The sequence below is a fragment of the Heterocephalus glaber genome, unplaced genomic scaffold, assembly GCF_053883595.1.
Source record: "Heterocephalus glaber isolate CG9 unplaced genomic scaffold, H.glaber_assembly_v1.0 deba00001004, whole genome shotgun sequence".
NCBI lineage: Eukaryota > Metazoa > Chordata > Mammalia > Rodentia > Bathyergidae > Heterocephalus > Heterocephalus glaber.
This window is the reverse complement of record NW_028258179.1, coordinates 6,007,352-6,031,992: the sequence shown is the minus strand read 5'-3', so window position 1 is coordinate 6,031,992 and position 24,641 is coordinate 6,007,352. Positions and strand designations below refer to the sequence as shown.

Here is a 24,641-nt window from a genome sequence, read left to right as displayed (position 1 = left end):
CCTAGAGTCACACAACTTAGAATTCTGGGAGGGTTGAAAAAAATTTCAGATCTTGATGCCTCCAAAACAAACTACTGCACTTTATGTGTTTTACTAAAGAACAGTTTAACAAAAGATATTCTCAAACATAAGGAAGATTTGGGAAAACATTTTAAAAACCTGAAAGCATTATATAACATCATTTATTTTTTTTAAAGGGTGGTATTTAGTTTCACAATGTTTGGGGACCTGTTTGAAGAGGATTATTCCGGTGTGTCAAATAATCAGTATGGAAAAGGAAAAACACTAAAGGCTAAACCTTTGGAGCCTCCCGCTCCTAGAGAATTCACCAATTTAAGTGGAATCAGAAATCGGGGTGGAACATGTTACCTCAATTCCCTTCTTCAGACTCTTCATTTCACACCTGAGTTCAGAGGTATGCTCTATTACATGCATTTGAGTAGTAATATGTACCAATGAATTTTACATGTAATCAGTGATACAAATCACAAATAGACAATTGAATATGGATTCCAAAGTATGTGTTTATTATTACAAATGTAAGACATAAGTTGGTGATCCTTTCTGCAGAGAAATGTGAATTTTAAATTACTTTAAATATATTCTGTGTGATTATAGTAGTGTTTAATAACAATTTAAAAATAAGGCAGTGTATTTCTCTTGTAATTCCTATAATTTAAAATACAACAAAGACAATTCTGTCATAAGTACCAGTCCTTATTGTCCCAATATTTGTATTTTTTTAGTTTAAAACTTTCTGCTAAGTAACAAACACCTAAACTCAGATTACCCAAATAACTATATCCTGACTTTTGGAGTGGGAAGGGGTGTCACATTATTTATACACATCCAAAATTGTTTACCGGCATTTCTGAAATCCAGAATGCTCTGACCTTGATCTGATCTTATTTTGTTCTTTTTGAGATAGGGTCTCACTATGTAATTCAGGCTATCTGAAACTCACTACATAGCCCAGACTAGCCTCGAACTCACCGTGATCCTCCTGCCTCAGCCTTCTGAGCGCGGGGATTACAGTCTTGCATCACCATGCCCAGCCTTCCTTGATCTGGCCTGACCTGAACTTGTTTAGCCTAACCTGACCTGGTGTAATACTTTATATTATCTTTCTAAAATAGAAATTTTGAATTCCAAAAGCCCAAAAACTTTAGATAAGGGATCGTGTACAAAGAACAGAAACCCACTCAGATTGGCCACATTTAAAAAGCATTATTGTGGCGGCTGGGCATTTAGGTCAGTGGCGCTGCACCTGCCTTGCAAGCGCAAGGTCCTGAGTTCAATCCCCGGGGTGAGGGGCAGTTACTGTGAAGATAAGAGAACTCTCCAGAAACCAACTGCAAGAAGCCAGTCTGACTTAATTTTCTTCCCTGGTTTCTCTATATGTTTGGCCCATTCCCATTTCTGCAAAGCAGCTTCCTCCACAGCAGTCTTAGTATCTGTGTTCTTTTGAATGCAATGTGAGCAATACTTGGCCTTCAGTTTTACATGTCTCCGTTTGGGGGCCCGAGAGTTACATGACCTTGTGGTATTGAACTCTGAACAATCTCTTTATTCTGAGGACAGATATGACTCATCCTATATCTGAGTGCCACTTTCCTTTCCCATCACCACCCAATTTATCAAATTTTTGTGGTGTCTTCCATTGCTTCTAAGTTTACAGTCATATTTTTGAATCTTTAATTTGGCTTAATGGTGATCTTGGCTTTCTAAACAGTTTTCTAAAATGAAACTATGTCATTTACATCTCTAATTCTACTTTTTTTGTTTAGAAGCTTTATTTTCTCTTGGTCCAGAAGAGCTTGGTTCTTTAGAGGATAAGGATAAACCTCATGCAAAGGTATTACATCTGTGTTTTATGGGGGGTTTTGGGGAGTATTGAGAAGATGTTTTTTAAGGAAGGAATTAAGTTCCTTATTCATAAAAAACAGTAATTTTATTACCAAGTGTTTTTGGAAAGTAGCTTGGCCTATATTACATTTACAATGAAATTTTCCTCCCAAAAAGAATTACTTACCCAAACACCATGGTGCTACTGTTTTATGAACATAACCTCATTCTGCTATGTTTATTCTTCTGATGAAAGTGGTATTTGTACATGACCCACAGTAACCTACCAAAATATCTGTTTAATTACAACAATATGGGGTTGGAGGGAGACCTCAGAGACCAACACTTTTCCATTTTGGTATTCTGGAAATACCTTGAGTGAGGAATTGGTTCATTAGTTTACATATTACTATGGTAAAATTATGTTTAAAGTGCAGCTCTAATCATATTCAAATCTATTTAAACCTAACTCAGAAATCTCATCATTTTCAGGCTCAAATCTATTCTAACAGTAGTATTCATGATCAGGCCAGTACTTCAGAAACTACTGTGTGGCAAAGGACCAGTTTTGGTGCATTTTTTTTCTTCCCAATCTGTTGCAGATCAGTGCTTTTATTGTATATTCTTAAATGTCAGAGGAATGTAAAATTAGCATAAAAGTTTCTAAATGTTTATCCTCCCTTTTTGTTATTAAGAGCCTGGCCTGCAAATCAGACCCCAAGAAGGCATTGTTCATCCCCACCCCTTCCCCCACCATCATCATCTTGAATAAGGCAAAAACAAGACAGGCCTGGAGCCAGGAGAGAGGGGCAGGATGCAACTAGCCCTGTGAAAGGTCCTGACTCCAGAGTGAGATCTGTGTGCTGCAAAGAAAATTCCTGCATTTATCTGTAGGAATATATCTGTATTTGAAATATTTTAGAGAAAAAATGAACTATTAGAGATTCTAACTGCTGCCTATGGTCATTCTGGTGGGTTATTAGGTCTATTTGAGTGTTAATGTTGATTTGAACTATGTCAAGGCAGGAGACTGGATAACTAAGACTTCTTGGATTGAATTAGACTTTTCAGAGAACTAAACCTTAATTAATTCTCCCTTTTAAATAAGAGATTTACAAACATTCTCCTAAATGAAAATAGATGAAAACCAATACACCAGATGTTTTAAAAAGCCTCACTTAGGGCCGGGGATTTGGGTCAGTGGTTCCACCGCCTGCCTTGCAAGCACAAGGTCCTCAGTTCCATCTCTGGTAACAACAAAAAAAAGCCTCACTTGGTGCTTACAAGAGTTCATTTACAAACACATCATTTCTTGTCCAGGTTCGAGTCATTCCTTTGCAATTGCAACGCCTGTTTGCTCAGCTTCTGCTCTTAGACCAGGGAGCTGCATCCACAACTGACCTCACTGACAGCTTTGGGTGGACCAGCAATGAGGTATGAAAGTCTCTGAGGCAGTGACCAGCAGTAGAGGAGGTTTAGTATGTTACCTGACTTTTAATTTTGTCTGAGAGGCTCAACATATTGTTTGAATGTTTCCTTCTCATGTTAAATAATTACTTGGCAAAAATGTATATATATATTTTTCTTTTGGTCTTTTTTGAGACAGGATATTGTTGTATAGTTCCAACTGGCCTTGAACTCACTCACTATGTAGCCCAGGCTGGCCTCAAACTTGGCAATGATCCTCCCACCTCAGCCTCCTTAGTGCTGGGATTACAGGCATGCACCACCATGCCTGGCTTAAAGTATATTTTTAGAGACAGGGTTCTTTATTGCTGGCTGTGATTTGGAGTTGGGGAAAAGGTTGTAAATATAGGGAAAAGTACAGGAGTTGATTTTTGCATTTTCTACTCTAAAAGTTTTTATGTAATCTAGTCGAGATATAACATCTATTACATGGAAATACCTTAACATTTTTGTGGCAAACTGCTAATCAGCTTTTCAATCTGACTAGCAATAAAGGATAAACTGACACGTAATTTTGTTCTAAATGCTATCTCCCTATGTGATGTGCTTTATTTTTGAATCTGGGTATTCTTATTGGAACATTTACTGTAGTCAGAGCAGTGAAGGCCGGGGATTTAGCTCAGTGGTGCTGCACCTGCCTGACAAGCGCAAGATCCTGAGTTTGATCCCCGATACAAAAAAAAAAAAGCAGTGAAGGCATATTTTGCAGGTGTTTGTATTTCGCCTCTCCTGCCTCATCCCTGACTTCTTTTGTCCTATTGTGTGGGGGGACTCTCATTTTTCTGTGTGTGTCCTAGAAAGTATTCCACTATACACACTAAGCATTTGTCAGCAGTGCATAAAGCCAGTTATCGTCAGTATTGATAAGCTGTTAGCTATATAAATTCAAATAAATCCAGGTCTTCCACTCTATGGTATAGATGTATTCTTACAAAGCCAAATACAGGAAACTGTCACAGAAATTTTTTCCTTTTATTTTGCTCTTTTTTTATATTTTGAAAAAATATAAATATATTTGTATAAGCGAAACCATGTGATATTTAAGCTGGTGTGCCTGATTTATTTCACTTAACATTATGGTCTTAAGGTTTATCCATTTTTCCTACAAATGACTCAAGTTTATCCTTTATAGAAGAGTAGTACTCCATTGTGTATATAAATACCACATTTTCTTTATCCATTCATCTGTTGATGGACATACAGGCTGCTTCCAAGACTTAGCTATTATAGATTGTGCTGCTGTAAACATGGGCATGCATATATCACTGTAATATGATGTCTTTAATTCTTTCGGAAAGACACTTATATGGAAAATAGCAGGGTCAAATGGAATTTCTTATTTTAGTTTTGAGGAACCTCCATACTGGTATCTATAATGGTTGTACATTATGGAAGTTTACATTCCCACCAACAATGTAAGGGGATCTATTTTTTCCTCCCACATCCTCAGAAGCATTTGTTTTTACCTGATTTCTTAATGACAGCCACTCTTTCTGGAATAAGGTGAATCTCAGTGTTGTTTTAATTTGTATTTCTCTAATGGCTAAAGATGTTGAACATGTTTTCATTTATTTATTGGCCATTTGTATTTCTTCTTCTGAGAAGTGTATGTTCATTTCAGTTGCCCATTTTCTAATTGAGTCTTCTATTTTGGGGAGGTCTAATTTTTTTTTAGTTTTTTATGTATTCTAGATATTAGTCTTCTGTCTGAGGAATAGCTGGCAAAAATTTTTTTCCCCACTTTGTAAGTTGTCTCTTTACTATGTTGGTTATTTCCTTTGCTGTGCAGAAGGTTTTTAATTTGATATAATCCCATTTGTTGATTCTTGGTGTTATTTATTGTAAAACCGAACTTCTGTTCAAAATCTATGTCTTCAGGGGTTTTGCCTATTTTTATCTTCCTGCAGATTGTTTCTATTTTAATATTTAGATCTTTAATCCATTTTGATTTTAGTTTAGTAAAAGATGAGAGTTAAGGGTCTAGATTCAGTCTTCTGCATGTGAATAGCCAGTTTTCCGAGCACCATTTGTTTTTTGTTTGTTTTTTGGTACCGGGGATTCAAGCACCATTTGTTAAAAGGCTAACTTTCTGGGCCGGGGATTTAGCTCAGTGGTTCCACCGCCTGCCTTGCAAGCACAAGATCCTGAGTTCAATCCCAGGTACCAAAAAAAAAAAACAAAAAACAAACAAACAAAAAAAAGACTAACTTTCCTCCAGCATAAGTTGTTAACCTTTTGTCAAAAATCAGATAGCTGAATATGCTTGAAGTTGTTTCTGCATCCTCTATTCTATTAGGTTGATCCATGTGTCTGGTGTTTTGTTTTGTTTTGTTTTTTGCCAGAACCCTGCTGTTTTTATCACTGTAGCTTTGTACTATAACCTGAAGTCTGGGATTGTGATTCCTTCCTCCTTGTTCTTATTGCCCAGGATTGCTTTCATTACCTAGGTCTCTTCTGGTTCCATATGAATTTTAAGATTGTTCTCTAGTTCTGTGAGGAAGGCAATTGGTATTTTAATTGGGATTGCATTAAATCTGTATATCAGTTTTGGAAATATGGCCATTTTGTAACTGGGTTCTACAGTGCTGGGAAGTCCTTCTAGAGAATCTTTCTTAGTTCTTCTTGTCCTGAAGAAAGAATTGGACAAAACAAGCTCAAAAGTAGTGAGGTTTCACAATTATTAAAGGTAGGAAAAGAAACAGGCTCTGCAGAGCCAGTACAGGCCAATCAAAAGTAGGAAAAGAAGTGCCCTCGCAGGGTGAGGGTGGACCACTGCAAAAGAGAGCGCTCAGTGGCCAAGAGCTTTATGGTGGCTGCCTTTTGTATACCCTACTCGGGCTGACATCAAGTCTAAACTGACCTATCAAGATCCTGCTTGAATTCTTGTGAGAAGAATTGAATGAAAATAGCACTTTCTGATTGGAGCTGTTTTTCTGCACATGTGCTGGCATGCCCACTCGCTCAGCTGCCTAAACTCCTGCCTCATTTTGACTATCTTAGTTCTGCCTACCCTGGAATAGGGGATATCTTTCCATTTTCTGATATCCTCCTTGATGTCCTTTTTCAGAGAACCGTAATTCTCATTGTGGAAGTCTTTTGCTTCCTTGGCTAGATTAATTCCTAAGTAGCATTTAATTATTCTTGAGGCTGTTGTGAAAGATCATTTCCCTCTCTGGCTGTTGCCTGCTGTGTGAAGGAGTCCCATTGGAGCAAAACGCCGTGCTGCTTTTGCAGTTCTCAGCAGCCATTTCTCCCTGGATCTCCTTGCCCTGGGCACTTACTTTGGTTCTGGGGAGACAAATTCCCCTCCCCACAAGCCACTTGCTGAGAAGAGGGTTCAGATTTTTTTTTTTCTTTCTCTGCATTGTGGACCATCTCTCCAACTTCTCTGTAGCCTCTAATTTTCGTGTCAGTTCCTTCACTATTTCTGACAATCTACTCTTTCTTTCTTTGCCAGGTGTTATTTTGTAGTGTCTGGATTCTAGATTTAGGGGAGGCTTAATGTTGCTGTCAATCATCACTCCACCATTTTCCTCCTCCTGAGCTCGTCTCTTTTTTTTTTTTTTTCCTGATACAGGGCCTTACTGTGTAGTTCAGGCTGGCCTTGAACTCAAAGCAGTCCTGCTACCTTCGCCTCCCAAGTGCTGGGATCATAGGCATACATCACCACAGCTGGCTACTTGTCATGTATTTTTAAAATATATATAAGAAAAAGATACCAAGCCCCACACCTTGCTCTAGCTTTCATCCTCTGTCTGCAGCTCACTACATGAAACATTTTTCTGTTATCCTCCCACACCTCCTCTAATTCTGCAGTCTGCATTTGTGCCTCTCCTCCTTTCTGCTTTTCATGGCAAAATCAACAATGACATCCATGTGCTAAGGCCAGGAGACACCTGTCTGCTGTTAGCTGGGTGAGCTCAGGAGCACTCACCACCCTCCTTAGATCCCCAGGTCCTCCTGCTTCCTGGGCTCCCCACCCTCTTGTTTTCTCCCTTCTAGCTGTTCTCTCTCCTTGTCCCCACTTCTAATTAGTGGTGCCCACCTTGACTTTGCTTTATAAATTATTCTTAAGGAGTGGAATTTTTCTTAGTAGCTCTACGTTAGTCTTGTTTTTGTTGGTTATACTTCACAGTAATAAATTCTAGACCTTCTCTAATGGTGATGCCCCATCATGTTCCCCAGCCACTATGACTTCCATGAGGTATCACCTCTTAGACACCAGTTTGAACCTGTCCTGCTCTTCCCTCCTGTCGTCCTTGTGACATGGCCATGTATACAGTTCCCCACAAGGATAAATGCACTTTCCAGTTGTCAGGCAAGTTGAGTTATAAATACATCCTGAATGCTCCCTATTCATATTTTTATTTTATAATATAAATAAAAATAGGTGATGGTCTTTTAACCTGTTTCCAGCTAATTTTGCTTAGTAATCCTTATATCTGATTAAGGCTTATATTGGATTGTATGACAAATCTTGTGTTTTTACTAGTATTATTCTTTTTTTTTTTTTTTTTTTGGTACCAGGGATTGAACTCGGGTCCTTGAGCTTGCTAGGCAGGTGGCAAAACCACTTACTAGTATTATTCTTAAAATTCATGTTTATAAAATCTGGCACACAGAAGTACATTTACAAGTCACCTGTTTCTTAGGAAATGAGACAACATGACGTGCAGGAACTGAATCGCATTCTCTTCAGTGCTTTGGAAACTTCTTTAGTTGGGACCTCTGGCCATGACCTCATTAATCGTCTGTATCATGGAACTATTGTTAACCAGATTGTTTGCAAAGAATGTAAAAACATCAGTGAAAAGCAGGTAAGTATACGAGTACTATAGTATTAAATTGTATTGTAAGTTATTCATGTGATTATGTGATCTGTGATACACAAGTTAATTTATCACTTTTCCCTTTTAACTATGACTGAATCATCAGTTATAAATCAGATTTCTCCATGTAAACTAAAAGAAGCAAATATCCTAAAGGAGTCTTTTAATTGGTATTCTGATGTCTTCGTTACTTTTCTCATTGCTAAGACAAAATACCCGACACCCAAAGTTAAAAAATGAAAGGTTTATGGTAGCTCACAGTTTGTAGAGTTCATAATTGGTGGGCTCCAAGGCAGGGTGGCATGGCAGAGGGCACTGTAGAGGAGAAACAGCTCATGGTGGCCAGAAATCAGCAAGGCACCCAGAAAGTGACCAGCAACAATGGCAGCTGTCTTTCTGTCCTATATATTTTATCCAGGCTGCCTGCCCTTATGGCCAGCCATCTCCTAAAACCCCCACCTAGGACTGCATGAGGCTTTGGGAGGGACATCTAGACACAAGCTGTAAACATCTGATATTTGGGTAATGGTTTTGGAGATACTTACAAGTAGAAGACTGGCCTTGTGAAAGAAGTCAGTGTCATGGTTTGAATATTGTAAAGAAAATTAGGGAGGTAATAAAAATAGAACATTGAGTAATGTTTAAGCTGATAAACCTCTGTGGTTAAATATTGGATTTCGCTTATTAAGTGTATTGTTTGTGCTTATGTTTATATACTATATATAAACTAGTACCTATAAAATTACTATTTTAAATTTTTAATTACTGTTTTAATTTTTATGACCTTCAATTCTTTGTAATAATAGAGATTGCCTGTTTAATCTCATTGGAAATTAGAAATTGGATTTTTGTAAGTACAATGATCACTGTTCACTCTATACATCTTATATAACTAATGATTTCATCACTGAACCCTTTAAGAAAAATCTTTTGTTATGACAAGAGTTGTAGAGCATTTCTCTATTTGACTATATGAATGAAAAATTTAATGCCATTTTCTTTAGGGTTTGTTGCTCTTGGAAATATAAAAAATGTGCGTGTGTGTGTGTGTGTGTGTGTGTGTGTGTGTGTACACATGTATTTAGTCTCTTTTTTATTTTCACTTTCCTGGTGGTGTTCAGGAGCGAACCCAGGGCTCATACATGCTAGACAAGCAGTATCCACTGAGCCATTCCCCCGACCATCTATTTCTCAAGAGTTAGATTTTAAAAAAAAACAGTTAGCCCTTATCTGTGCTAATAGAGACTTTCTTGGTCAACCAGATGTAGCGGTTCACACCTGTAATCCCAGCACTCTGAAAGCTAAAGCAGGAGGATTGAAAGTTCCAATGCAGTCTGAGCAATTTAGCAACTTAGTGAGACCTTGTCTCTAAAACAGGAAGGGGGGACTGAGGGACATATAGCTCAGTGTGAAGGCCCTACGTTCAGTCGCCAATAACATGAAAAAAATCTTTCTTGGTTAGTCTAGTCTGAAAACAATTAAGATGTCCTATGTATCTTTGAATTACTGTATGATGGACTTAGCCCTAATGTAATTCACAAATCGCAAAATACAGTGTACATAAAGCATATTGTAAGTTACAGACATTAACTTTTCACACATTATTATAAATATTAAGATGTTTACCATGAACTAATTGTTTGCCAGTCTCCATAATCTTTTTTTTTAAGGTTAGCAATATGAGGGTTTTTTGGTATTTTGTTTTGTTTTGTTTTTTTCTGGTACCGGGGATCAAACTCAGGACCTTGCACTTTCCAGGCAGGCACCGCACCACTGAGCTATATCCCTGGCCCCTCCATAATCTCTTAAAACAATGCTGTTGCATGCATACACAGGGCCATAAATGTTACTTAAACATGCCAAATTATGATAGCATGTATTAATAGAAATATAGTGGAATTAAAAAAAAAAAGAAATATAGTGGAATTCAATGTAGTTAGGTAGAATTAGTAGACTTCCTTTTTGTGAAATGCCATTCTGTTTTGATAGAAATACCTGTTTATCCTAGCTCAAAATAATTTTTTTCTTATAACTTCTTCCCCACCCCCACCCCCACCCCCTAGAGATTGAATTTAGGACCTTGTGCTTTCGAAGCAAGTGTAGCACCACTGAGCTAAATGCCCAGTCCAAACATGATTTTTTTTTTGGTATGGGAAATCGAACTCAGGACCTTGAGCTTGTCGGGCAGGTGCAGTGCCACTGAGCTACATCCTCAGCCCTCTTATAACTTCTTTGGTATGTCTTAAGCCAACCTTAGCCAAAGAAAAACGAATGGAGTTTACATTAGAAAATTCAACCTTGACTTTGCTGTTATACTTCTAAAGACGAAAACAGTCCTAAAAACTGTGTGTATTTAAATTCAAGGATGTATTTTATTGCAGTTTACTTCTTGAGAAAATAGGTCTTATTACATCTACACTAAACTCATAAATTTCTCCTAGTGTTTTCCTAATATATTTTAAGCTGAGTTATAGCTTGATTTAGAAAGGATAATTGAGTGTTAAAAATTTCACCAGTAGCTAGTCAAGACACCTACATTTTCATGCCTACAGTGTTTTAGGAAAAATCTATTGATTATCCCCAGTATATGTTTTCTTTTGTTTTGTTTTTTTGGTACCGGGGATCAAACTCGGGTCTTTAAGCTTTCGAGGCAGGCAGCAGAACCACTGAGTTAAATCACCCCTCAGTATATGTTTGAGTTGGTGATGTGTTTATAAACCTCTGTACAATTATTTTTTCAGTATTCCTGTATCTTTCAGGAAGACTTCTTAGATCTAACAGTAGCAGTCAAAAGTGTATCTGGTTTGGAAGATGCGCTCTGGAACATGTATGTAGAAGAGGAAGTTTTCGACTGTGACAACTTGTACCACTGTGGAACTTGTGACCGGCTGGTTAAAGCAACAAAGGTAATGATGCCTGCCTTTTTCCAGGGCACCCACTTAGTACTTAAGAAAGTCTGTCAGTCAGCTGAAGTGGCCTTATTTGAAAAAGTCTAGGGGAAGCCAGGGTGGTAGTGCACACCTTAATCCAGCACTCTGGGAGGCTGAGGCAGGAGGATTTCAAGCCTAAGCCCAGCCTGGGCAATTTTAGCAACTTAGAAAGACCCTGGCTCAAAATAAAGAAAATAAAATAAAAAAGGGCCAGGGATATACCTCAGTGTGAAGGCCCTAAGTTTAATCCCCAGGACCACAAAACAAAACGCTTCTGGAGGATGGATATACATGAAGCTCTTGACCCAACAAAGCACTGACATTATTATCTATTTTTAAATATTTTGCAATAAAGAATATATTTAAAGCTTTCAGTCTAACAGTTCTCTCAACTTCCTTCTCTCCCCGGAAAAATTGTTTGTACCTCAGAGTTTCTTCAGTATATGCCTTTTAGTATAAACTCCCTGCTTTTGGCAAATTACTGTTATGAAAGAGGCAGTATGGATATGTTTTTATTCCTACCAGCAAGAAGCTTTCTGAGTGTTTCTGTTTCCTACTATGAAAACAGGTGGGGCCAACCATGCCAAGCTTTAGTGTTTTGTTTTAAAGCAGGGAAATAAAACAAAACAAAACATAAAAATCTTACCTGCTTTTGAATTTAAGAGTAGGTATGAAACTTCCATCAGTAGATCTTAACCTTTTAGTTAGGAGTACTTCTGAAAGTCTAATGAAAGTTATGGATCTTCTCCCCGGAAAATACAGATACACTTACATTTCTCATACCACTTCGGGTCTCAGAGCTCCAGTTCTTCACTGCATAAGAACTATGGCTGCTAGGTAATTACATGTGGTTGACATCATGGAGCAAGGTGAGAGGCCAGGAGTTGGGCATCAAATAGGCACAGAGGGAAAGGGAACAGCCAGTTATAATGTGGTCATCAAATAGTATTTTGGGGTAGCAACACTAAAACAAGACTAGCTTGCAGATTTTTAGTTGTAAGCCTAAATGAGTAAAGCGGGCTTAGTCCCATAAAATAGATGAGTAACATCTCAAGAGTTGGGAGTTTGTATCAAGACTTAACCATGGTAATGAGTTTATTATGATTTAAGGACATATTTCGCTTAAAATTGTCATACGTTGTTTTTTCATACCTTAAATAACATTTTGTATACTTCATATAACTGCTTTTTAAAAATTTTGTAACTTTTTCTTTTTAACAGTCGGCCAAATTACGTAAGCTGCCTCCCTTTCTAACAATTTCATTACTAAGATTTAATTTTGATTTTGTAAAGTGTGAACGCTACAAAGAAACTAGCTGTTACACATTCCCTCTCCGGATCAACCTCAAGCCTTTCTGTGAACAGGTTTGAATTATTTTATTTTTAAATTACTTCTTTTCCCCTCCCAATATTAAATCTTTATTGTCCTGATTTTTCAGTTGGTTTTACTGCACAATCTCTCAACTTGGACACTGTTAGCATCTTGAGTTAAGTAACTCTTTGTTGTGGGGACTGTCCCCCAAGTTACAGGAAGTTTATCAGCATCCCCAGCCTCTACCTACTAGGTGACAGCAGCATCCCCATTCTCTTTCCCCGACTTGTGGCATCCAAAAATGTTTTCACGCATGGCCAAAAGTCCACATCTCCTGGGAGGAGGGATGGGCAAAATTGGACAGAATTGCCTTAGCGAGAACTTCTGACTTACTGTATATATAGTCCTTTTGAATTTCTAAAGTTTTAATTTGTTCTGTTACTTTTTGAAAAATCTTTGAAATGAAAGATTTCAAAAAAAAATTAGAAATGCTAGCCCTGCCTTTTAAAAAAAATTATTAGTTGGTACTTTGCTATTTGGATTTAGTTCATTTTTTTTTTATTTAGTTCATTTTAATTAACTAGAAAGTGAGAAGGCAGATGGAACTTTATTTAATCTAGAATGTATAGATCGGGATGTTGCTCAGTGGTAGAGTACTTACCTAGCATGTGCAAGGCCCTGAATTCCATCCCCAGCTCTGAAAAAAAAAAAAAAATAGATTTTGTAATCCTATAGACACAGGAAAGAAAGTATTTTGAAAACAGATTAATTGTTAAAGTAGCCTGCTTTATAAGCCCTTTTCTAATACTTTATCATTATTATACATGCTCAGAAAAAAGTAATGAGCCTTATGAATTTCTTATTATAAATCATTCTTGTTAAGAACGGAATATGGATTAGCTATTAAATAATTAATCTTTTATAAATTTCTTTAATTCAAACTTTTCACAGATACATATTCCTCTATTGCAAGCCTAATTACCGAACCTTTACTTCTTGAAGGTTCTCATTGTTTGGACTCGGAGCCTGACTCTGACGTTTTTTTTTGGTTTTGTGAGACAGGGTCTCGCTGTGTAGCTCAAGCTGGCCTCAAACTCATGATGATCCTCCTGCTTCTGCCTCTGGAATGCTGGGATCACAGGCGTGCACCACCACGCCTGGCCTGACTGACTCAGCATGGGATACTCAGAATAAATAATTTTCTCAGAATTAGTTAAAATACTTGCCCCTCCTCTTATAAGAGGCAGTTTATCATGGGATCCCCCCCACCAAGCAGTGCTGGGGGGAATCAAACCCAGGGCCTTTTGCATGCCCAGCAAATAGTGTACCATTGAGCTACAACCCTAGCCACATCACCTGATATTAACATACTTTGATAAAACAAAACAAGTGAAAAAAAAAATTAAACTTGTCTAGGAAATCTTCTTTAATTTTACTTTTAAATTTCTGTATTAAGAAAAAATGTCACCTTGTATCTTTATGTCTCTGTCTTTTGCCTGAGCCAAACATTTTTAAATGCTGCCTACTTAAAAAGTATATTTTATACAATTAAATTTCTCAAATAACTGGCATCCCTTAGGTGGCACACATAGGTACATCTTACATTGCAGATGACACTGAAGTCAGCACCACAAGAGAGCTTACACTGTGTGGCTGACACCCATCAAGGGGGAAGCTTCCTTTTTCTTCTTTGTGAGGGATTTAAAATACCTCTTAATCTAAGTGTCTTGTTATAGTTTTGGGTTTGGGGTTTTTTGTCATTTTTGGTTTTTTGTTTTGTGTTGGGAATTGAACTGAGGAAGCACCAACCTACATCCGCAATCCTTTTCATATTTTAATTTTGAGACAGGATCTTGCTGTGTTGCCCAGATTGGCCCCAAACTCGAAATCCTCCTGCCTCAGCTCCCAAGTAGCTGGGAATACAGGCATTTTGTTTTGTTTTTAATTGGTAATGTTGGCATTTATTTGTTGAGTCATTTGTGATTAATTGCAGAAAAGGTTAATCATAGAATTAACAAAACAGTAAAACTCTTCATTCCATGAAACTGCCTCTCAACCATGCCAGCTGGTATTCAGAATCTCTAAGTCCTATTCTGCAGAGGACTGAAGGGTAGGGGGTGATAGTCATCCTGGCTTTGATGGAGGCACATGACAGAGTGATTGGAATGTAGTACGGTCTAGACAGGTAAAAAAAAAACCTCGTGTATGAAGCAGCATAATAGGTATAATACAGGCATGGCTTTCCCTTGCTGAAAATCTCTACTACACACTGACTGATAGGATTTTATGTTGTCACATTCACTTACATAAAAAAGCCAAAGCACATAAAAATAACATCTTTTTCAGATACACATGTTCACACTTAACTAAGAAACATAAATTGATGGCATATTATGATTGGTAGTAAATTAATGAATTAAGAATTTTTGGAGCTGGGGATTTAGCTCAGTGGTTTCCGCCACCTGCCCCACAAGCCCAAGGACTCGAGTTTGATCCCCAGTTCCAAAAAAAAAGGAATTTTTAAATTTAGCCAGGCATGGTGGTGCATGCCTGTAATTCTAGCACCCAGGAGGCTGAGACAGGAGGAACACCACAAGTTCAAGGCCAGCCTCTACTATGGCAAGACGCTGTCTTCCAAAAAAAGAAAAGAATTTTAAAATTTAAAACTTGTTATTTAAATTTGTCTTTATTTACCCTTTAGTAATAAGAACATTGTTATTAGTTTCAGTAGTTAAAATTCTTTTTTCTCTTTGGTTATGTATCTTACTATCTTATATAAACTATATCATTGTTTATTTTCCTTTCTTTCAGAGTAAACTGAATGACTTAGACTATGTATATGACCTCTTCTCAGTTATTATACACAAAGGTGGCTGCTACGGAGGACATTATCATGTATATATTAAAGATGTTGATCATCTGGGAAACTGGCAGTTTCAAGTAAGCATGAAAATATTTTGTTGATGATATTTTGCCATTTTTTTTGCCATTTATTGTAATATGCAACCTGTAGAAAACTTGATAGCACTGAAAGTTAGTACCTGTATGTTTTAAATTTTTATTTCTTATAATAAATAATGTTAAATAGGAAGAAAAGGGGCAAAGAGGAGGGGGAAGTGGGAGGGGTAGGGGAAAGGAAAGAGGGGAATGGAATTAATATGAGAAAATGAAAAAAATGGAAACAAAGTCTTTGTAAATAGGGAGGGATGGAGAGGTTGAAGGGAGGGCAGGGGAAGGGAGGAAAAAAGAACCAAGAGAGATTATGTAAAGGTGCATATCTCCAGTGATGAATGTCATTAGGTTGTACACCTAAAATGTACCAATAAAAGGATATACTAAAAAATAAATAAATAAATTTTTATTTCTTTTTCCTTTCTTTTTTTTTTCCTTGAGCTAGGGTCTTGCACTGTAATTCAGGCTAACCCTAACTCACCATGGAGCCCAGGCTGCCCTTGAACTCGTGGTGATCCTCCTGCCTCCCAAGTGCTGGGATTACAGCTGTATGCCACTATACCCAGCTGAAAATTTTATTTCTAAATAATTTTACTTGTACAGACAAATCAGAATAGTACAGATACCCTTTACCAACTTTTGCAACATTTATGTATATGTGCATGCACATACACATTAATATTATTAGTGCTAAACCATTTGAAATTAAGTTGAACACATCAGACTCTTTTGCCCCTAAATATTTTATTGCTTATCTACCCAAAGCAAAATAATGTCTTACCTAAGCACAGATCAAAATCAGAAAATTTAAACATTGATATACTACTATTATCACTATTGTCTAATATATAGTACAGTGGTACCTGGGCTCACAAACAGTTCTTTCCACAGTTCTGGTCGCAGAATTCATTCCAGAATCATGGAAAGAATTAAGTTTGTGAACCGAGGTATCATTGTAATTATATTAAATTCTATCAGTTGTCCAATTCACATCTTTTATGGAAATGTTTTCCCCTCTCTGGTGTCAACTCAAACATCATGCATTATATTTAGCTACCTGTCTCTTAAGTCTCTAACCTAGAACCACCCTGGACTTTACAGTTCCTCCATTATGACAGAGATAGCATTCTTTTATAACTGGAAAGTGTCGATTTTTTTTCAGACAAATAAAATGAGCGTTGTTTTAGATAACATACAATAGAATTTTGTATCCTGCAGATTGTAAGGGAAAGTGTAATAAAAAACAATCACCTGCCTGTAGCTTTCACAACAGGATTTAAACCAGAGTGAATTTTGTCCTATTTAATATGACTACAACATCATGTCTTTTGTAAGTAGCTCTTTAAAATGGTGCTCACTGACACCAACTAAATGACATTCACAACTTCAGCCCTTCCCTAGGACCACAGAACAGCAAATCAAAACAAACTTTGGTCCTCCCAGAATGGTTTTCTGTGGTAGTTGTTTTCTTTTTTTTCCATTTGAAAAAATTGTCCATTGCCATCTATTGAAATGATCCATATTTCTCCATTAATCTGCTATGCCAGTTCTATCAGGAGTGTTGTGCTGGTCTTGTTTTTTATGCTCCTGTGTACTCTGCTAGAATCCTTTGTCACTGTTGTCACATGTGAATGTGTGCACTTGCATGCATGCACACACACACATACACACCCTGCGGTTCAGAGTCTTCATATATGAACAACATATAGCTTTCTTGAGTGTCTTTTTTTAAGTTTTCTCAATTTTCTCAAAAAAAAATTAAAACATGTAGAATTTCTGAGGGAAAGTACTAACTGGAGTCTAGTTCCTGTGAAATTATGTCTTACATAGACATCAACCCCAAACTCTCAGCCGGGTTTCTAAAATTAGACTAAAACACAGTAAGACATCTATATTTAAGTCACAGTCATGTTAGGATGTAAAGTGCTTAGAGCTTCGCTTACTGATTAACTGTCACCACTGTTGTTTATAAATAGTTTCTTCACATGTGGTAATATGGCTTCCCTTGGAGCCGGTAATGTCTTTGAGGCACATCCCCTTTGTTGACACTCCCCTTGCTGTCAGTTATACTTGGAGTGTACTGAGAGATACATGTATTCTGCACAGTTTGGATGTGAAAAACCTTAAACTATGTTCTACTGTACCAGGTAAACGGTTACCAGAGAGAGGCTGTGTGGCCCTGTGGCTGTACTTTATGCTTTTTGGACTATTGCAGCTGGTTGTTGAAATGCAGTTATCTTTAGTGTATTGGTCTTTAATTTTTTTTGTGGTTGTTACTTTGAGGGGAGGGTTCTTTTTTTGAGAGATGGTCTTGCTTTGTAGTTTAGGCTGTCCTTGAGGTCACTGTGTAGCCCAGGCTAGCCTAAGACTCATGGCAATCCTCCTGCCTCACCCTCCCAGTGCTGGGATTACAGGTGTGTGCCACCATGCCCCACAGCATATTGGCCTTTTAATCAACAAACTCTCTTACGTTATAGCCTCTAAGAAAAGGTATTGCTCTTTCCCCCTTTCTAGTCCTTCGCCTCCATTTCTTTTCCTAGCACACCACTTCTGGGTTGAGAAACCCATGCAGACATCACTGTCAAGGGTTTGTCCCAATTTGCCAAGACATCTCCCCAAGCACATCAGGGAAGCCCTTCTCATCCCTGTCTGGTCTGTTTCAGCCCTGTGTGTCCTATTTAGTTTGAGCTGCTCCTGGTGTGTCACCACCCCAGCACCTCTTTCTTGCATTTTCAGTTTCCTGTAGCAGAGAATCTTAGGCCCTACAGTGGGCACCCTCACCTCCCAGCCCCTCTCCACTTTTCAGTTACAGTGGCCTTATTTCACTCTCTGTAAGATGAAGTTGAAGCTTTCATTTGATCCTGATGGAAGCTAGTCGCCAGGTCTGATAAATGTTTATGATGTTCTCTCTCTTTTTTTGTCCTGCCCACTCCCGCTGTAGTTTTGGTTCTTTCCTTCAGTTAGGACTGCATCTGGTGTAAGCTTTCTTCACTCTCCAGGTCTCTCTGGTCTGAGAAAGTGAGCCTGGAAGCCAGTCCAGCTCCCAGCTGAGGGAGTGTCTGCTTCCCTCAGTGCCCCTTTCAGAGCTGAGCCATTATTCTAGCTGGCAGCATTTGTCCTCAGACTCTTAAGGCATAGCACCTGTTTACAATTTCATTTTTGGGTTTATTGAAATCGTGTGCAAATGAAATAGCTTCACCCCCTCTAATGAGACAACATATTTGAAGATAATGATTCTTTTTGGCTTGTGGCTTCTTGAATATCTCATTGTTATTTGTGTTCATTTCTTCAGCATTAACTAGCACTTTTCTAGCACTGTCAGGATCGTCTGGTTCTTTTATGTGAGTTGAGGGGACAAATGGCATTCTTTTTTTTTTTTTGGTACAGGGGGTGGGGGTGGGAGTGGGGATTGAACTCAGGACCTTGCACTTGTGAGGCAGGCACCGGAACCACTGAGCTAAATCCCCGGCCCCTAAGTGGCATTTTTTCACGTGGCTTTTCTCTCTGCACTAGAAGCTCTATTGTTACCTTAGCAAGGTCTTCTTCATGGCATAAAGAACAGTCAGAAGGTTGCTTTCCTTGTGAGCTGAGTATATTTTCCCGTTTATGGCTTCTAGTAAACAGCCTACTTCTTAATTGTTTTCATATTGTAAGAATCACTAGCTTTTCATCCAGAGCTTTGTAGTGTTCAAATAATGACTTAATGGTTTAATAATTTCCCCTTCAAGGTTGAAGGGAGGGTAGGGGAATAGTATAAAAAAAAGAATCAAGATATATCACGTACAGGTACAAATTCCCTGTGATAAATGTGATTGTGATATATATAAAAAATGTACCAATGAACTTAAATCAATTTTAAAAAATAGTAACTTCCCCTTCAGTAGATATACCCACTGGACACTGTGCTTGTCTCTTCACCACCACTGACCTAGGAGACCTCCTGTGTCTAGAGACCAAGGGTTCTAAGTATCCCAAACAAATAGATAGCATTCTTTCTGCCAATAGTTTGGCAATTCTGTCTCCTTTAAGGAGTTGCTATCTGTATACACCTGGTTCTTTGGTAGATGCTGTTTGTAAAGAACAGCTTTGAGGACCAAGCTTAGGCTTTCTCTCCTGAACCCTGACCTTATGAGCATCAAAATGGAAGCTCAAGCCAGGCATGGTGGTGCACACCTATAATCCCAACACTTAGGAAGCTGGAGCAGGAGGATCACCACAAGTTCATGACCAGCCTAGGCTACATAGTGAGTTCAAGACCAGCCTGAACTCCATAGGAATACCTTATCTTAAAAAAAAAAAATTGTATAAAGGGGGAAAGCCAATAAAAATTGCTTACCAAGGGAATTTTGGCATATTCCCCAATAACATCATCAAATGGAGTATAAATTTCTTAAGTGATCAGGAAGAGAATATTTAAGCTGAACCTGCACAAATATGTAGGATTTCTTTACCCCGTACAAATGGGTAAGTACATACTAGATGAAGACTAGAAAATGTTTTGCACTGGATGATAATGAGAATCCAGTATACCAAATTACTTACCTCATAATCCCAATTTGCAAATAAAACTGGGAAGATTAAGTAATTTGTCCAGAATTGTTCAATGAAATTTAGATCTCAAAGCCAAGAGTACCTGATTCCAAAGCATATACAGATTATTATACTTTTAGTACCATTTCTGTGATAGAAACTGTTGTTTTCTTCCTAGGAGCCAGATATGAATTTGAAAGCTCTTCAGAATGAAGACAACATTGATGATCCATTGACAGTTCTAAAAGCAGTCTTACTGCAGGTAGAGTGGGGAGTGTGTGTGTGTTTATATGAGGATATCAGGTTGCATTAGATTCTATTTCCTCAAATGAAAAAATGTCCTCAGTTTAATCATGTCTTCAAAGGCTTCATCTCTACATAATGTAATATTATGAAGTATTGGGGCCGCGGATTTAGCTCAGTGGTTCTGACACCTGCCTCGCAAGCACAAGGTCCCAAGTTCCATCCCCGGTACAAAAAAAAAAAAAAAAAAAAGAATATATATATATAGAGAGATATAGATATAGATATATTTATTATGAAGTATTGGCGGTTAAAGATTCAACCTATGAGTTTTGAGGAGCTACAATTCATCCTGGAACAGCTACATATTATTGTCTTTTAGAACGTATTTGTACTTTGAAATATTCAGATAAAACATCTTTTTTTTAACTCTTAAATATTTCTTCTAAAAATACTAAATAATGTCAGGAATTTACCAAACCTCAGGTTATTTCTCTTTAAATGGTTAAACTGTGTTGCCTAGAAAGTAGCAAAATTCAGATTTTCTGAACTGAGGCTTATGGTACTTTTTTAAAAAGATGTATAATAATTATGATTAATCCGCTTACCATATTTGTGTTTAGGGTGCATTTAATTGTTGATTTCTTTGAATTTGTGTTGCAATTATTTCTCATCAGATTTTCTTAGGTGACTGTGTATTTCTTTCACCAGGAAGAGAATAATCTGATTCCTGTTGATCAGCTAGGCCAGAAACTCTTGGAAAAGATAGGGACATCTTGGAGCAAGAAGTACAGAAAGCAGCATGGACCACTGCGAAAGGTACTAAGTGCCATTGAGTAGGAAGACCTAGTCCCAGAGGAGAAATTGTTATGATCTCTACTGCAAACCCCCAGCAGGAGGGCATTTAAAATAGGTGAGTTTTAGGGCCAGCTTGGGCTGCATAGCAAGTTCTAGGCCAGCCTGGACTACAGAGCAAGACCTTCTCTCAAAAAATAAAAAAGCAAAAAATTAAAATAGGTGAAAATAAAATCAGCATTTTTGCATAATGGTTATAATTTAGCTGTTATTTCTTGTTGTTTTTTGAGATGAGATTCTTTATGTGTAGCCAAGGCTGACCTCAAACTCAGGATCCTCCTGCCTCAGATTCCTGAAAGCTGGGATTACAAGTATAGGCCACCAAGCCCTGCTTAAATTACTTATTAAGTATTACTTTATAAATTATTAAGAAGTAAACAAAAAAAGGCCTTGCCTCCTAAACACAAAAGCAAAAAAGTGTTGTCACCCTACTGCTCAGATTTCTTATATCCTGAATCACCTGTTTTCGTAGGTAGTGAATTCAGATGCAAACACTGATAGTGTCACAAACCAGCGAGCACAGCTCCATTGAAAACAAGCAAAGGAACAGAACATTAGTGAACATTTGGGAGCTACTTTGCATAAGAGCAAAGCGTTCACCTCAATAAGTTTAAATGCATCTTTTAATTAGACTATCAAATATTAATTTTCTGTTACTTGCATTATTTTGGAGAATTGTGTCTAAATTTTTTAGGGAATTTTTTTTTTGGTACCAGGGATCAAACTCGGGACCTTGCACTTGCAAGGCAAGCAGTGGAACCACTGAGCTAAATCCCCAGCCCTTTTTAGGGAATTTTTATTTTTATAGTGTCAAATTGGCATAAAGTTGTTTAAAATGTTCCATATTAATCATTTTTGTATTTATAGAACCTGAAGTTATGTTCCCTTTCCATTTCTCATATTAATAATTTGTATTTCCTTACTGTTTTATTTTCATCTTTCTTGTTGGGAGTTACCAAGTTTATTTTCAAAAAAGCAACTTTTGCCTTTGATATAATTAGATAAAATCCTATTGATTTTCTCTACTGCTTATCTGTTTCTATTTCATTGATTTTTCCTCGTCTTTATTTCTTCCCTTCTACTTTCTAGCTTTAATTTGTTCATCTTTTTCTAGCTTCTTCGTTTAGTGTCTTGCTTATTAAATCTTTCTTTTAATACATTCTTTTAAAACTATAAATTTTAGCTGGGTGTGGTGGCACACATCTGTAATCCCAGCACTCTAGGAGGCTGAGGCAGGAGGATAGAGTTTGAGACCAACCTGAGCTGTGTAGTGAGTTCAAGGGTACCTTGGAATTCATCTCAAACAGAAAGCAAAAAGTGAAAGATTTCTTTCTACACAGTAATTTAGCTACAGATATATTTGACATGCTTTCATTATCATTTTGAAATATTTTGTAATTTCCCTTAATCCCTTTCTTATATTGACCCATGAGTCCTTTGGAAGTGTGCTTCATGTCTGAATATGTGAGAATTTCTGGGTGTTTGTTTTGTCTATAAATTGATTTCTGATTAATACTTTGTGTCTTTGTCACTTTCCCACCACTGAAGTTTATTTTGGCTCAAGGTTAGTCCCTGGCCAGCTGGCTGGCTCCAAGGCAGAAGTGGCCTGGAGAAAGGGTATGGGCAGAGGAAGATGGCTCAGATCACCATAGCCAGGAAGCACAAACGAAGGGAGGAGCCAGGGAAGAGAATCTCTCTGTCACGGTCACGGTCACCATCACGCACCCCAATGACCTCTCTGACCAGGCCCCCCCTCGCAGCGCCTCAGGTCTGAACCCAATAGTGGACCACTGAGGAGTATGATGCCCTCATGATCCAGTCACCTTCCAGAAGCCCTGCCCCTGGGCACATGAGAATTTGGGGGGACAGTCCAGGTCCAAACCACAATACCATGGCACTTTGGGAATGTTCTTTGTACAATTTCAGACCTTTTAAACTTGATGAGACTTGTTTCATGGTTCAGAGTATGATCTATCTTGCTGAATGTTCTGTGTTCATTGGACAGAGTTTTCTTTGCAGTTTTGGGGTATAGTGTTTCATAAATGTTAACTGGATCTCAATGGTTAAGAATGTTCTGTATTCTCTGCACTTCTATTTTCTGGTCTTTTTGCTCTGTCAATTACTGAAAGGAGTTTTAAAAGCTCCCAACTAGCCAAGCGTGGTGGAATGTGCCCAAAGTCCCAGCTACTTGGGAGGTTGAGGCAGGAGATCATTTGACCCTAGGAGTTTGAAATCATCCTGGGCAACTTAACAAGGAAAAAAATCTCCCAACTAAAATTGTGGGCTTTTCCTTTCCTCTTTTTTACAATTTCTGCTTCATTTATCTTGAAGCTGTACTACTAGGTACATACACATGTAGGGTTGTTGTGGCCTCCTGACATGAAATGTCCTTTATGTCTGCTAATATCTCTTCCTTTGAAATACCTTGTCTCATGTTTCTGTGGCTATATAAGCTTTCTTTTGTAAGTGTATCTTAGTAGGATATTGATTCTTGTTTGTTTCGGAAGATACAGGTTTAAATGAATTTGTTCCTTTATGTGAAGTGTCAAATTTATTACTATAAAGTTGTTTAAAATAATTACCATATTATCTTTTTAACATCTATGGGATTTGAAGTTATGTTCTTCCTTTCATTTCTGTTATAATTGTACCTTTTAAGCTTTCCTTTTCATTGGCCTTGCTAGGGATTTATCAAGCTTATTAAACTTTTTTTTTTTGAGACAGTGTCTCACTATGTAGTTCAGACCATCCTTGAACTTGCTATGTAGTCCAAGCTAGCCTCAAACTCACATTGACCCTCCTTCCTCAGCCTCCTGAGTGCTGGGATTACAGCATGTGCCACCATGTCTGGCTCTTAATTTCCTTTACTGTTTTTCTCTTGTGAATTGACTGTTCCATCTTTTAAGAACCAGTGTCCTGTTTCTTTTCATGTCATGTATTCTTTTATATATTTTAATTTTTAAATGATAAATTAACAAATTATAGTTGTAGGTATTTATGGAGGAAAAAGTGATATTATGATTTATTAATATAAAGTAGAATATCGATCCCCGGTACCAAAAAAATAAATAAAGTAGAATGAATAAAGCCAATTAACAAATCCATCACCTCAGATGTTAAGAACATTTGAAATTTACTATCTTAACGATTTTGAAATATATATTGTTACTCACTATATTCACCATGCTATGGAATGTATCTTAAAAGAAAAAAACTTACTCCTCCTGTGTAATGAGGCTTTGTACCTTGTGACCATTGTTGCCCCGTTGTCCCACCCCTTGGTTTAATCTGTTATATACTGAACATTGTTTTGGGGAGACTCTGGATTGGGTTATTTTTCACAAAAAGAGTTCTACATTTCATTCTAATCCCTAAACCAGTGATGGTGAGCCTTTTAGAGCTTTCAGTGATAACAGCCTGCTGTAGTGTGCTGCCATAAGTTCACCACCACTGCCCTAAACTATTTTGAATCTTTTTTGACCCTGTGGAAGCTTCATTTGTGGCTTTGGTAAGATAACAATATTGCAATTTTGTGTTTAGTCGTAGAGAATAGCCCTTAGTTCTGGGGCATGGTCTTTCCTCTTAGGGGAGGCTTAGCAAATGGTCCTGTGGGCAAAATTTGGCCTCTTGCCTGTTTTTGTATAGTTCCAAGCTAAGGACAGTCTTTACATTTTTAAA

The 24,641-nt window shown here is 37.6% G+C and overlaps 1 protein-coding gene across 9 annotated transcripts in view; it reads left to right on the top strand.

The window, feature by feature from the left end:
• Usp40 (ubiquitin specific peptidase 40) overlaps positions 1 to 24,641 on the top strand; it is an 88,674-nt gene that overhangs the window by 1,103 nt on the left and 62,930 nt on the right. For 3 of the 9 annotated variants that reach the window (XM_021247002.2, XM_021247000.2, XM_087209456.1), the window contains exons 3-11: positions 198 to 415; positions 1,788 to 1,855; positions 3,166 to 3,279; positions 7,965 to 8,129; positions 10,883 to 11,047; positions 12,293 to 12,436; positions 15,195 to 15,323; positions 20,044 to 20,127; positions 20,820 to 20,927. In XM_021247002.2, the coding sequence (XP_021102661.2) occupies positions 217 to 415; positions 1,788 to 1,855; positions 3,166 to 3,279; positions 7,965 to 8,129; positions 10,883 to 11,047; positions 12,293 to 12,436; positions 15,195 to 15,323; positions 20,044 to 20,127; positions 20,820 to 20,927 (1,176 nt within the window). In that variant the 5' untranslated portion in view covers positions 198 to 216. Of the gene's footprint in view, positions 1 to 197; positions 416 to 1,787; positions 1,856 to 3,165; positions 3,280 to 7,964; positions 8,130 to 10,882; positions 11,048 to 12,292; positions 12,437 to 15,194; positions 15,324 to 20,043; positions 20,128 to 20,819; positions 20,928 to 24,641 lie in introns of those variants that run through there. The other 6 variants (XM_013066766.3, XM_013066765.3, XM_021247001.2 and 3 more) reach the window with 6 other exon arrangements.